This window comes from Sus scrofa, chromosome 2 (assembly GCF_000003025.6).
Source record: "Sus scrofa isolate TJ Tabasco breed Duroc chromosome 2, Sscrofa11.1, whole genome shotgun sequence".
In the NCBI taxonomy this organism is placed as follows: domain Eukaryota; kingdom Metazoa; phylum Chordata; class Mammalia; order Artiodactyla; family Suidae; genus Sus; species Sus scrofa.
The window spans coordinates 84104775-84118841 of NC_010444.4; the positions used below are offsets into that span (position 1 = coordinate 84104775).

The window sequence follows — 14067 nt, forward strand, 5'->3', positions numbered from 1 at the left end:
AAGTTTTCTAAGATGGCTTTACTCATTGAGACAGATTGTGATTAATGAACGTGACATGCATATTCCTTGCCAGGCTGGGGAAGCTGGTGACTCTTACGGCTTTAGAGAGGGTGACAGAAGAAAACCCACTGGCCATGGGGCGGATTTTCAGAGCAGGGGTGGGGCATGGAGATCGATGACGCCAAATACCCCTCAGCTTCGTAGAGCTGGAAAAGATGGTATTGTTCAGGCAGAGGGAAACTCATCCAGAATCATCCACCAGCCAAAACTGAGGATACCTTGTGTGCACCAGGATGGCAACCAAAGCAGGCATACTGGTTCAGACATAGTGGAGTTTCCAGGGACTGAGGGATGGGAGACGGCTCGACCACCCTAATGAGAACTAGCTTCCACGAAGCAAACAAGCAAACAAGAATATTTATCTAGGTAAATTCATTTTAGAAGGGAAACCAACCTGAAGGAGAATGAAGACAGAAATCCTGGATGAGTCTTTGACTTTGGCAGATTAAACAAACAAAAAGAGTTTGTATGAGATCCTGCTGTGTAGCACTGGGAACTCTATCATCTAGTCACTTAGGATGGAGCATGATAATGTGAGCAAAAGGAATGTGTACATGTATGTGTACACCTTGCTGTACAGTAGAAAATTGACAGCACACTGTAAACCAGCTATGATGGAAAAAATAAAAATCACTATTAAAAAAAGGAGTTGTGTGCTTCTATTCTGTGTTGAGGACACACACTGAATTACTGCCCCCCCCCCCCACGAAGGGAAATGAATGCCACTCTTCAAATATCAGGCAACTGTCCTCAATTGAAAGAGTCTCTGGGTCCAACGAGCACAACCCGGAACAGGAAACATCAGAAATTCCAGGGGTGTGGTTTTGGGAGCATGTTTTATTTTACAGTACTGAAGAATTAACATCTAGTAGCAGCATAATATAAAAATGCAACATGAATATTGATTTAAAACTCATACAATGGGAAATACATCTTTTGAAACTGGTTAGAAAAAAAAAAAAGCAAAAAACAAAACCCAAACAAAGTAGGAGTTTTAGAGACCAGTGGGTAAAAATATTAATAAAAATCAAAGCTCATCCATCATCATCATCAACAACAGCTGTAACATACATGGGGTCCATTCATTCTACATCCTCCAGGAAGACTGTCGTTTTGTTTTCTCTGCAATATGTCAAAATATATAGGTATGTACAATATTCACATTCTGGAAGGCAAGAGAAGTCTTCAAATTTAACTCCCTAAATTTAAAGATCATATATATATATATATCATATATATTTCAATCATATATATATGTATTTCACTTAAAATAACCAAAACATTACAAATAGCAGCAATGGTAGTCTTTAAATATTACAATTTTACAGTAGATTATTCATACACTGTAGACACATTTGGGTCGTTCTCTCACTATTATCTAATTTAATTTACAAACTCTGAGGTTCTGGTCTCATTGCCAAATAACTTAGAATCTAGATTCAATAAATACTATGTAAAGAGTAGTTATAAAACACAGGCTCCAGGACATTCCCTAAAACCTTTGGGTATGATTTATGCAAAGGCTTTAGGGAAGAATCAGCGTGTAGGCCTGCAGGGACTCTGCAGGATTCCCAAGGCAAAAGAGAAGAATCTGACAAGCTCCCTGAAATATTAGGAGTTGCATCTTGAGAAATGTGTCTGTGGGGGAAGGCACTGCCACCTCTTCCTGGTGCCATGTTTCATTTAAATATGGCATTAAAGTGATTACCTGGAAAACTTCCCAACAAACAAGGGACAGACTCGTTTTTCACCAGGAGGCAAGACCCCAGGCCAGAATGTCAATATTTATTTTTCAGCATTTACACTGATGCTGACAAACATTAAAAAAAAACCCACAAGATTTCAACAGGACTTTGTGTATTTAAGCCTGGATGGTAGGAAAAGGATTTCTACCTCCACTCCTGATCTAAGCTACTGGACCAATGTGCTAATCCTAATTGGCCTAAAAAGAACCTCAGATGTGGTGACAGGGGTTTCTTAGTACCTGGACTGGGTTACAGAAGTTGCCTCTGAAATGATGGCTTCTTTTCTTATTTTGAAAAGGTACCTGGTTAAGTGTCACCATGGGGCTGGGTCTGTGCCTCACAGAACCACTGCTCACTGATATTTCAACAGTTTCTCTCCATTTTCAAACCACTTCATACACTCTTTCAATTGATTCTTACACAGAAACGTGTGAGGGAGCCCGGACACCTCCAGGTCCTCACTTGAGAGACCAGGAAAATGGAGGCTCTTGGATCAAGTGATTAGCTTATCACAGTCACACACACTGATGAACTGGTCATTTGAAGCACGGGGGGCGGCTGGGCGGGGGGTGGGAGAACAAATGAATTCATAAGAAGAAGAAAGGGAGCGAGAAGTGGTGCCACTTGATAGAAACAAGCAAAAGGCATTTCACACATAGAGCAGACGTTTAAAAACACATTTAAACACTTCAGTTTTCCATAGTCTCATACTGGCCTTGATTACTACATCTGTATGTAGTTACTGAAACATAAGATCACTAAGAAATTCTGACATCAGTTCCATGATTTCCCAGGAGACATAAAAATAGGATAGCCTGTTCTAAGGACCCCATTCTTGTCCCATTTCGCTTTCGGCATAATAGGTACATGAAAATATTTGTATTTTTGACTCCTTTGGTAGTTTCCAAAGTTGTAGGTTTTATAAAATGTCATGAATGAATATTCTTGCTATGTCCTTAGGAAAATTAGCTTTTTATCCCTTGGCTCCAAGCTGAGAAGACTGCAATGAACTTAGAGCTTTCATAAGTTTATGTGTAGACTTCACCTGACAGCAGAAGAAAACATTTTTTTTAGGTCTGCACCTGTGGTATATGGAAGTTCCCAGGCTAGGGGTCACATCGGAGCTGCAGCCGACAGCCTACACCACAGCCACAGCAATGCCAGATCCTCAACCCACTCAGCAGGGCCGGGGATGGAACTTGTGTCCTCATGGATACTAGTCAGGTTCATTACCACTGAGGAACTCCAGCAAACATTTGTAATGACCATAGTAATTAATTTAGAAAGCTGTCTTATTTCACACAACCTTTTCAAGACAATTCAGTAACTCTTAGCTTGATAGTTCCTAGAACAAAATTATACTGATTCCACTGTAAAAACACTCACATATAATGACATCCAGGAATGGACTTAGGTTCCATGTTCTGGAATGTGATGCTTTCAAACAGTTAATCCATTTTTCTTTTTACTCAGTAAAGGTGTTTTAGAGAAACAGGTGAATGAAAAAGGAGGCCATTCATGACACCACCATGTAACGTGATGGGCAAGTCATATAGATCCCTTTCTTCTTCTTCAGGTACCTGGTCCCCATCCCCCACCACCTCCCTAAGATTCATACACTAGAAATGCCCCGTCGGCAGAGCCTCCTGACCCTGCACTGAACGAGTGAGGCACCATGAGGTACGTTTGGCTTTGGCAAGCAGGAAATCGGACAATTCTTTGAGCTCCTCTGAGGTAGTATCGTCTCTCCTTCTAATATTCTAATGGTTAAGGAAAGTCTAGCTGAGTTAAGAGGCGAGTGGAGTGTAGGCCACTGTGCTGAAACACTACCCTGAAACTGGCGGTTAATACGGTGATACAATCACACCCACTCCAACACTTCTTCAGCAGAACCCTGACTGTTGTGTGGAAAACGTAAGGTTGCTGTGCGATTGGGGAAAGCCACTGTTCCTTGAGGGCACTGTGTAACTTATCAATCACCATTTGGACTTAATTCCCACATGTGGCTAAAAAAGTGCCTGGCATAGAGCAGGAACTGAATAGCTATCAGATGACCGACGGTTTAAAATCTCAATTTAATTCAGAGAGATTACAAAGCAAAACAAACATAAAACCACCCAATCACCCGAAGGGTGCAGGCTAAGGGTCACCAAAGGCCCGTCACGCTCCCTTGTGCGTGGGATTTTAGACATCTTTCAGACCATGAGAAGGTTAAACTCAAAAGGTACTGGCCACAGTATTGCATACAATCCCAGGGTAACTCCATTTATCAGACCCTGATTTCCATCATGTGTTCCGATGTGGTGGTGGGGTTTTTAACCATAAATAACTTTCCTGAAGACAAAGTGATCCACTCTCTCTGTTGTTCCTCAAGCTTTTCTGCCAAGCATTTAATCAAGACGGGGTCCACCTTCGAATCAAATTTATTAGCGAACCAATGTCCATCTTTGAGAAGCCACCTTAGTTCTGCTGCTCCGTAGATACACACACTTCGGAGGTGAGAGCCAGTACAACTGGGATAGAAAAGGCCTTCTAGATAATTCCATTTGACAAGACGGGTCTTACTCTGTAGGTCAGACACATCCTGGGCTGTCCTAGAAATCTCCCCGGGGATTCCTGGTACCCGAATTAAGGTAGCCCAAAAATGCTCATCAGGAGAGTATGTATCTTTAGACCAGGCAAAAAAGTCTTCCACAAGGGAACTGTTGAAAATATATTTAACAAATGCTTGACTTAAAACAAAATAAGCACTGCCAACAAATATCTCAATGTTATGAGGAGGGGCTTCTTTGGAGATGTTTGTCCTTATTGGTAGCTTCACATATTCATAAGGCACCTGTCTGAGCTCATGGTGATACATGAATCTTTCCATTTTAGTGCTAGGGGGTTTCACCGTCTCTAACATATTTGATCCATTGAGTTTCTTCAACTCTGACACTAATTTAAAGTTGGAATTCAGAGGGAAATCTTGCCCACACAGGTTGATAACATATTTCCACTGAACTGAAGACTTGAGAAGGTCTGACAAGCAATTTAAATCAGCCTGGAGTCTGGAAATGTGTGCATATTGCACCGTCTCTAATTTGGAAGCAATGAAGATATTGGAGAAGCACTTAGCTAAATTGTTCATGGCAACTTTGAAGGTATCTGTTGATTTATGGTCATAATGGATGCAGTAAACGTTGTGCTGGTTGTATATAGCATGGATTAGCCTCTCAACCATGATTGCGTCTTTGTGGACAACCAAAGAATAGGCTATGGGGAAGCTTTCCTCCTCCCTGGAAACGAGCTTTTGATGGTACCTTCGGAGGGCCTGGTAAATGTCACAGTCACTGGTCATTGCCACGACATCGTCATCATCCAAGTCGATGATGGTCCTTTTTCTTATTTCCAGACTCTTGCCGATTTCCAAAGGCTCCTGTTCATAGACAGCCGAGCAGTTAATCTCATACTCGATTTCGTTCTTCACATGCGTGTATCTGTTCCTCACAAAAGGCGAGGTGCTCAGCGAGTACTCAACCAGGTAAATGCCTCTCTGTGGAAAGAGGATTCTTCGCACATTTAGAAGCTTCAACAAGGAGAACAGCCACAGGGTGAGAAACAGGATGAAAACTTTCTGCTGTAGGTGGTATTTAAAACAACATTTGAATGTCTTCATTCTGTGTAGGAAAGCAAAGGAATAATTCAGCTGAAATATGATGAGAAAATTAGTTCAGTTCAGCCAATATCCACTGGGTGCCTACCGTGTGCCAGGCAGAATGCTGGGCCCAAAGATGATGAAAACACGGTTCTTGCCCTTAAAGAATCCAGAAGTAAGGAAATGGAACTATGTACAATGGTTGCATTTTGTCCGATCCTGTGTTAATTCTACCTACTTTTGAGAGATGCTGGTTACCGAGCAGAATGAAAATTAATGTTAACTCCTAAAATATAGATACTAGGTATCTTTTTTTTTTTTTTTTTTAGTCTTTTTGCCTTTTCTAGGGCTGCTCCTGCGGCATTATGGAGGTTCCCAGGCTAGGGGTCAAATCGGAGCTGTAGCCACCGGCCTACACCACAGCCACAGAAACGCAGGATCGAGCTGCGTCTGCAACCTACACCATAGCTCACGGCAACACCGAATCCTTAACCCACTGAGCAAGGCCAGGGATCGAACCTGCCACCTCCTAATTCCTAGTCAGATTTGTTAACCACTGCACCATGACGGGAACTCCTAGATACTAAGTATTTTAACTGATTGTAATTCTGCTTCTCTGAAATACAAACATATATTGTATATCTTGGGGAGGGGTTGCTCTGGTTTGAGCAGAGGTCTAGAGAATTGGATATTGACAAGAGGTCTTTGAAAGAGCAAATGATCCACCTGACGCAAAAAAAAAAAAAAAAATGATCTTGATTAGATCTAGGTCTGAAGTCAAATGGGTAAAGCCCAGGGAATCTCACTACTATAGACTGAATGTCTGCATCCCTCTAAAATTTTTAAGTTGAAAACCTAATCCCCTATATGATGGTATTAGGAGGTGGGCTTTGGGGAAGTTTTTAGGTCATCAGAGTGGAGTCTGCATAAATGGGATTGGTGTCATATAAAGGAGACCCCAGCAAGCCCCTTGTCCTTTATAGCACGTGAGGACACAGTGAGAAGCTTGTTGCCTCTCAACCAGAAAGACACCTGAGCTCTCATCAGGTAAAGAATCTGCTGAAGCCTTGATCGTGGACTTCCCAATGACTACAACTGTAAGAAATATGTTTCTTTTGTTTATAAGCCACCCAGGCTGTGGTATTTTGTTACAGCTGTCTGCATGGACTATGACCCCTACCTTCATAAATAAGAGCAGTGGACAGCCACCCAAAGGAGTTAAGGTAAATCTTAGATACTGTGAAATTTTGTATAGATTTATACACATTTGGTAAACATGCACATTTCCCTTATTTATTTCATTAGCCCCAATTTCCTTGCAGGGATTAGTAATTTTTAGCCTTTAAGATGACAAGAACTGGACTCATTGAGAGTAGCTGGCGAGGGGCCAGTTTGACAAAATCTGTCAGTTTTATGTACCCACCTAGAAGAGCTCATGTGTGTGCAAAGAAGGTGGCTAACAAGGAGGTTCCCTGCCATGTCATCTGTTCAGGCTAAAGCATGAAAACCACAGAAGCATCCTACAGGGCACTGATTAAAAATTTTTTACACCCACACTGGGTAAAAAAGCCCAGGATGAATCTGCACGTGCCCTTGTGGAACAATCCTCACCACAGATTGTGCAATAGAAATAAGCAACATGCCGACCAGTGTACAGTGAGCTCACGTGTGTGTCTAAAAAAGACTATACATACCCAGGCGTCTACATGCAAAGAGCACGTGTTGGCAGACTTTTTCTTTTCTCTGTCACAGCTCCTTTGCAGTTGTAGCGGGAAAGCAGCCACAGACTGGGTGTAAATGAGTGACTAGCGGTGTGTTCTGATACAATTTTATTTACCAAAATAGGCAGCTGGCTGGATCTGACCCACAGGCCAGTATTTCCATGTCTTTATTTCTATAGAAGTGACCCCAGGAAGAGGAGTTACTTTGCAGAACGGGGTGGGAGGGACTGAGGAACAGGGGTCTGGTTAGGGAGGGAATTTACTTATCACCAAAGAGCCTTTCAGACTATTTGAATATTAAAGACAATAATATTACTTTATCAGATAAAAAGAGACTCAATAAGGGAAGGGCATTGCCTGGGCTTATTTGGGGAGGAGCAGGATAACGGGAAATCCGGGGAAGTCCTACCCCAAGGCTTGAGGAACAGGAGGGCTGGCCAAGCTCTGAGGGCTGATTCCAGAGGTTCAAATGCTAAGAACTGAGGGAGTTCCCCGTGTGGCACAGGGGAAAGGAACCTGACTGGTATCCATGAGGACATGGGTTTGATCCCTGGCCTTGCTCAGTGGATCTGGGATCTGGTGTTGCCATGAGCTGTGGTGTAGGTTGCAGAGGCAGCTTGGATCCTGTGTTGCTGTGACTGTGGCGTAGGCTGGCAGCTGTAGCTCTGATTTGACCCCTAGCCTGGGAACTTCCATATGCCATGGGTGTGGCCCTAAAAAAAAAAAAAGACAAAAACAACGAAAAGCCCACAAATACTAACAATTGGGAAGGTCTGAGGAGACCACAATTTCCTTACACATCTCAAAAAATCTTCTTTTTTTTTTTTTTAGGGTCGCACCCACAGCAAATGGAAGTTCCCAGACTAGGCACTGAATCACAGCTGTAGCTGCTGCCTTACACCAACTGGCACAGAAACTCAGGATCCAAGGTGCATCTGTGATCATAGCTCACAGCAAAGCCAGATCCTTAACCTACTGAGCATGGCCAGGGATCGAACCCACATCCTCATGGATACCAGTCAGTTTTGTTACCACTGAGCTGTGACGGGAACTCTACACATCTCAATAAATCTTAAATGATGGCATAATCATTGTACCCAATTTTCTTAGAAAGACTTAGCAAGAAATCTGAACCTGATTTACTTTTGTCAATTTCCTCTATACAGTTTGGCTGAAAAAGCTCTCCCGGGAATGACACTCTCATTTACCTTCACTTGAATTACTCTCCTTCAAAGAACAGCATCTTATTTAGCAACAGTGAACTGTCCTGTAGCACCTGTGTCCTCTCTGCCACACCTCAGCCTCTCCTCTGCGGGTTTCCCCAGGGTCCTAGTCTTGGCTTACTTCTGCTCTTCTCACAAAAACTCTTCCTTGCTTTCTGGATTTCACCTTCCACCCATACAAAGCCAACATCTTCAGCCTGCACCTCTTGCCCAAGCTTCTGACATGAATACGCAGTTGCTCAGTGGACTCCACTAGAGAGCCCACGAGACTCACCTCAGTGGGTCCGTCAGGGAACGTGACATCTTCACCTCTCCTGTGTTTTCTGTCTCAATTTATGGTGAGATCATGCACACAACGACCAAGCTTGAAACTTGAGAGCTGCCCAGTGCTTCCATTTTCCATACATCCACACAACTGTCTCACAAATATGCCTCAAATTCACCCCTTCCTCTCCGTGCTCATTACCAGGTCCAGACAACATCTTTGCTGACTGTTATCCTCACACTAACATAAAGGGACAAAAGCTTCAGTGCCTGGGGATAAGCTGCTGACTTCTCACCAGAGCTGGGAAGAGGCCAAAAGCCCTTCTTAAGATTTGACAAAAGGTCCTTCTCACCCAAGGGCTTGCACCTCTGCCCCAATGCTTTCAGTCAAAGGCATTTCTGCTTTTTTTTTTTTTTGGCTTCTTATGGCCGCCCCCAGCTAGGGGTTGACTCAGAGCTGAGGCTGCTGGTCTACACCACAGCAACAGCAGCAAGGGAACTGAGCAGTGACTGTGACCTACACTGTAGCTCAGAGCAATGCCAGATCCTTTAACCTAATGAGCGAGGTCAGGGATAGAACCCACGTCCTCATGGATACTAGTTGAGTTCACAATGGGAACTCCAAAGGCACTTCCGGCTGTGATGAACAGGTGAAGAGGCTTTACCTGGATTTAGGACAGAGCAGAACTGAAGGGCTGCTTATTTCCCCTGATGTTGAAAGCTTCCTGAAGACAGATGAGCTTTGCCCCTTAAAGATGCCTGGTATAGAAGGAAAATCAGAACGCAAGGCACCTGAGCTGTCCCGCTTTTCTCCCCGTCTTCCTGTAGAATTAGCTCTCGTCCCTGGCTGGTGAAGCACAGACGTGGGACCCAGAGATAGCTCCCACTGACTCCTGCCAGTGCACCTGCCACCTCTCCTTCCCGAGGTGCCCTGAGACCTCCCCTCTCTGGGCAGGCAGCCAGGGCCTCCGGGCTCAACTCAGACTGTCTAGGCACCAGGCTGGAGTCAGGAAGTGTGTGCTCCAGGCCTTCTCAGGAAGGCAGGAAAGCATGGGTGCAGAAGGTTAGATGTCACCATTCCCAGCCTCAGCTTTTCTCTGCACAGCCTCTGAACGACACCCACGGCCCCTCCCAGCCCAGAGAATGCTGGCATAAACTCATTGTTTCAGAATTAATGCCCAATGCCCCCGTGTAATGCTCTTTGTTAATGGTATCTTTTTTTTAATTTGTCTTTTTAGGGCCACATCTGTGGCATATGGAGGTTCCCAGGCTAGGGGTCCAATCAGAGCTGTAGCCACTGGCCTACACCACAGCTACAGCAATGTGGGATCTGAGCCTTGTCTGCAACCTACACCACAGCTCATGGCAATGCCAGATCCTTAACCCACTGAGGGATGGAACCTGCGTCCTCATGGATACTAGTCAGATCCGTTTCCACTGAGCCACGATGGGAACTCCAGTATCATTATTATCAATGTAGACTCACTCCATGAAGAGTTGTTACTTAGGGCACTGTTCTACCAGGGGCCAGGAGCCACCAGGGGTGGCGGTGGGCAGGGGACTGGCAGCTCCTCACTGTGGCACTGCCTCCCTCCTCTGCCATTTGCAGCCCAGGCCGTGGACAACCCACAGACCCCAGGTTTGGAGGGATGGGAATGATCTCTAGAGGCCTGACCCTGGTCTGACCGGAGCTGGCTGGGCTAAGGCTGGCAATTACACTGACCATGTGGTTCCTAGAAAAACCAGAGCAGCAACGCCATATTCTGCAAACACCCCGCCCTGGCTCCTTCCCTCTTAAAGGCTCACAGGCAGAGGGCAGACAGGTGTTCTGCTGCCAAGGCACAGTCTTACAATTACATTAGAAAAACGTGCCCACCCCTGGGAGAAGGGGTACTGCCCTCCCACCTGACTGGGCAGACAAGGAAGCTGGCCTGCTGTGGAGACATCACCACACGGGTGCAGGTGCCCAGTGATGAGTGGAACCAAGAAGGAAATGACAGCAAAGGGGGTGGGGGGAGTTTCCACTACATCAGCTCAGGTCTATTTGGATAATTCAATAAAAACCCAACAGGGATCTGGAATGAAGCCTTTCCCCCAAAACCGTCTTCTTCCCCTCCTCCCCCACCCCCACCTCCCAGGCACTGTTTACAGCTTTAAAGGAAACAGCAGGCTCGCACCAAGGTAGGCCCCAGCTAAGTGGTTATAATTGCGTTCAGGCCTAAATGGCCACAGCCATTAGCAGCTCTTCAAGGACCGCTCCTTAATCAGTGATTTTAAACCCACGACTATCACTGACGTACATGCCTCCTGACCCAGGGCTGCAAGAAGGGTGCACGGGAAGGAGATGGAGAGGAATGGCCTGAACGTGGTTTAGCTGAGGCACCAAGATCAACGGACCCTCTGTCCGTGCGGCAGATGGGGTGGCCTCTGCCCCACCCCCTCCCTACACGCCTGCCTGACTTTCCAGAAGCTCCCACAGCTTCAGGGTGGGAAGAGAAGAGAATGCAGGGGGAGGGCTTCAGGATGCCCCGGCCCCGGGCCTGAATCCCTGGAGAAGCAGTGGCTCTAAGACTGATCAAACTACCCTCTCGAGCCTGGTTTTCTCGTCTCAAACTGGGGATGAGAAATGCCCTCTCTAGTGCTGTGAGCGCCCTGGAGTCTGTGGGAAAGGAGGTGCCCGCAGAGCTCCCCCTCAGAGCACATGGCAGGCCTTTTCTTTCCCCCGTGCCAGTGTACCTGACTCCAAATCTTGTGGGTTTTTGGTTTTTTTTTTCCCCACTTTCCAGTATATTATAAGGACCTGCTGATTTTTTTTAAAGAAAAGAATCCACTATAGAATTTTATGCAGACAATGTAAAGGAAATGACTTTCACTCTTCTGAGCAAAGGAGGAGCTAGAAAGTCACGAGGAAGGATAAAGTGGCCGAGAGACCAGACTTTGTTCCAGGCTAAGTGGGAGGAAGCGGCAGCCACTTATGGTTCTGGTCACACAGCGGGGCTCCAGCTTGTAGGAGGCCCCTGCAGGAGCCCCTCAACCTCAACCTCTCCCTATCTCTGTGTCCCCATCGGTAAAAGGCTGTTAATAAGAGTATCTATTAATAAGAGTATCTACCTTGAAGGGATTTTGAGGTTAAATGAGGTAATGCATGCCAAGTGCTTTGGCACAGTCTGTGTCCTGACAACCTGGTTAATGCTGGTGTGGCCTCCTCTTCCTCGTCCCCATCATCTCCTCTTACTCCTCCTCCTCACTGACTTCTTTTTTTTTGTCTTTTTCTAGGGCCGCTCCCGAGGCATACGGAGGTTCCCAGGCTAGGGGTCGAATCGGAGCTGTAGCCGCCGGCCTACACCACAGCCACAGCAACTCAGGATCCGAGCCATGTCTGCGACCTACACCATAGCTCACAGCAACGCCAGATCCTTAACCCACTGAACAAGGCCAGGGATCGAACCCGAAACCTCATGGTTCTTAGTCAGATTCGTTAACCACTGATCCATGACGGGAACTCCCCTCGTTGACTTCTTTAAAAATCCTGCCAAGACCTACAGCTTACTGTTCTACTTTTCAATCTATCTCCTATTGCCCCCAAAAGCGCTGCTGGTAATTCAGTGTTTCAGAGTTAATGCCTAAATGCTCCCAGGTAATGCTCTTTATTAATTTAATAATATTATTATTATTTTTGTCTTTTTAGGGGGGCACCCACGGCATATGGAGGTTCCCAGGCTAGGGGTCCAATCAGAGCTGTAGCCACTGGCCAACAACACAGCTACAGCAATGTGGGATCTGAGCCTTGTCTGTGACCTACACCACAGCTCACAGCAACGCCAGATCCATAACCCACTGAGCGAGGCCAGGGATCGAACCCGAAACTTCATGGTTCCCAGTCGGATTCATTTCCGCTGCACCACGACGGGAACTCCCTAATAGTATTATTATTAATGTAGACTCACTCAATAAAAAGCTGCGGAGTTCCCACTGTGATGCAGTGGGTAAAGGATCTGGTTTTGTCTCTGTGGCAGCTTGGGTTGCCGGCTGAGGCGCAGGTTCAATCCTTGGCTCGGGAACTTCCATACATCATGCACATGGCCAAAAAAAAAAAAAAGTTGTTACGTGGGGGTGCTGTTCTAGGTACTCTGTCTGTAATAACTCCATCACCTCTACAGATGGATGAGGGAGGTACTGTTTCTATCCCTCTTTTACAAAGCAGGAGACTGAGGCATGTGGAGATTAAGAAATGGCTCAAGGTTATAAAGAGCTAGAAAGTGCTTTGAACTTGAACCCAGAGTGTCTTGCTCCACCCTCCAGGCAATGCTGTCTCTTGGAATACAAAGAAAAAAATACTCCTTATTTTCCATAAGAGTTTCAGTCCTTGTCTAAGCCGTCTCATTACTATGTTTTAGCTAATGGTCCTAAAGCTGGAACAGAACTGAACATCGAACCACAGTTAAAGTCCTGAGACCTCATTTAGATGAAGAATCAGCCTGGAAGAATGCTGGGTGAAGAACACATTCTGGTCCTCTTCAGAGGCTGGACCAGTCTGTGTGCTAAGGAAGGGAATAGGAGACCTCCCAATCCACTAAAGGAAAAGAAAGCTCGCTCATCCTGAGAAATTCCGCCCTCAGTTACTCTTTCATCCTGTCACTGACTATTCGCTGATTCACTTGTTCTTGTAGTGCCCAGGGACACAATTTGGGCTGAAAATTGCTAATTATTTTGGAAAACTTTCTGGGTGCAATCTCTTTCCATGTGGACAATATTTCTTCTGTGGGCCACCTGGAAGTTCTTAAAGCTTGTGTCATTACACGTCAGTGTGAAAAATAGGATTTGAGGAGTGTATTGATTTAGAAATGTCAGGGTTTTCTTTCTAAAGCCTTTTTTTCCCTCTTTTGTCTTTTTTTAGGGTCACACCTGGGGCATATAGAGGGTCCCAGGCTAGGGGTCTAACTGGAGCTGCAGCCACCAGCCTACACCACAGCCACAGCAACACGGAATCCAAGCCTCGTCTGCAACCTACACCACAGCTCACAGCAACGCCGGATCCTTAACCCACTGAGCGAGGCCAGAGATCGAACCTGTATCCTCATGGATGCTAGTTGGATTTGCTAACTGCTGACCCAGAACGAGAACTCCCTCTAAAGTCTTATCAAGAGGAATAACTTAAGAACCCTAATATAAAGTTCACCAAAAACAAAACAAAACAAAAAACAAAACAAAACCTTGATCTAGTTGAATAAGCTAAGGTCCTTCTACTGCAGCTCCTTGATTTCAACAAAGCCATTGATTCTCCCCTTGATGACATGCTCATTACAAAACCCAAGGCTTGGAGTAAGATGATTCGTGGGAGAATGATTCAACCAAGATGCATTTCCTCAACACCCCCAGAGCAAGTCAGCAAAGAAGCAGAATGGTATGTTTCTTGC

At 45.4% G+C, this 14067-nt stretch overlaps 1 protein-coding gene across 6 annotated transcripts in view; it reads right to left on the reverse strand.

The window, feature by feature from the left end:
- GCNT4 (glucosaminyl (N-acetyl) transferase 4, core 2) overlaps positions 878 to 14067 on the reverse strand; it is a 29471-nt gene continuing 16281 nt past the window's right edge. For all 6 annotated transcript variants that reach the window (XM_013994902.2, XM_005661489.3, XM_005661490.3 and 3 more), the window contains exon 2: positions 878 to 5464. In XM_013994902.2, coding sequence (XP_013850356.1) covers positions 4075 to 5464 — 1390 coding nt within the window. In that variant the 3' untranslated portion in view covers positions 878 to 4074. The remainder of the gene's footprint in view (positions 5465 to 14067) is intronic.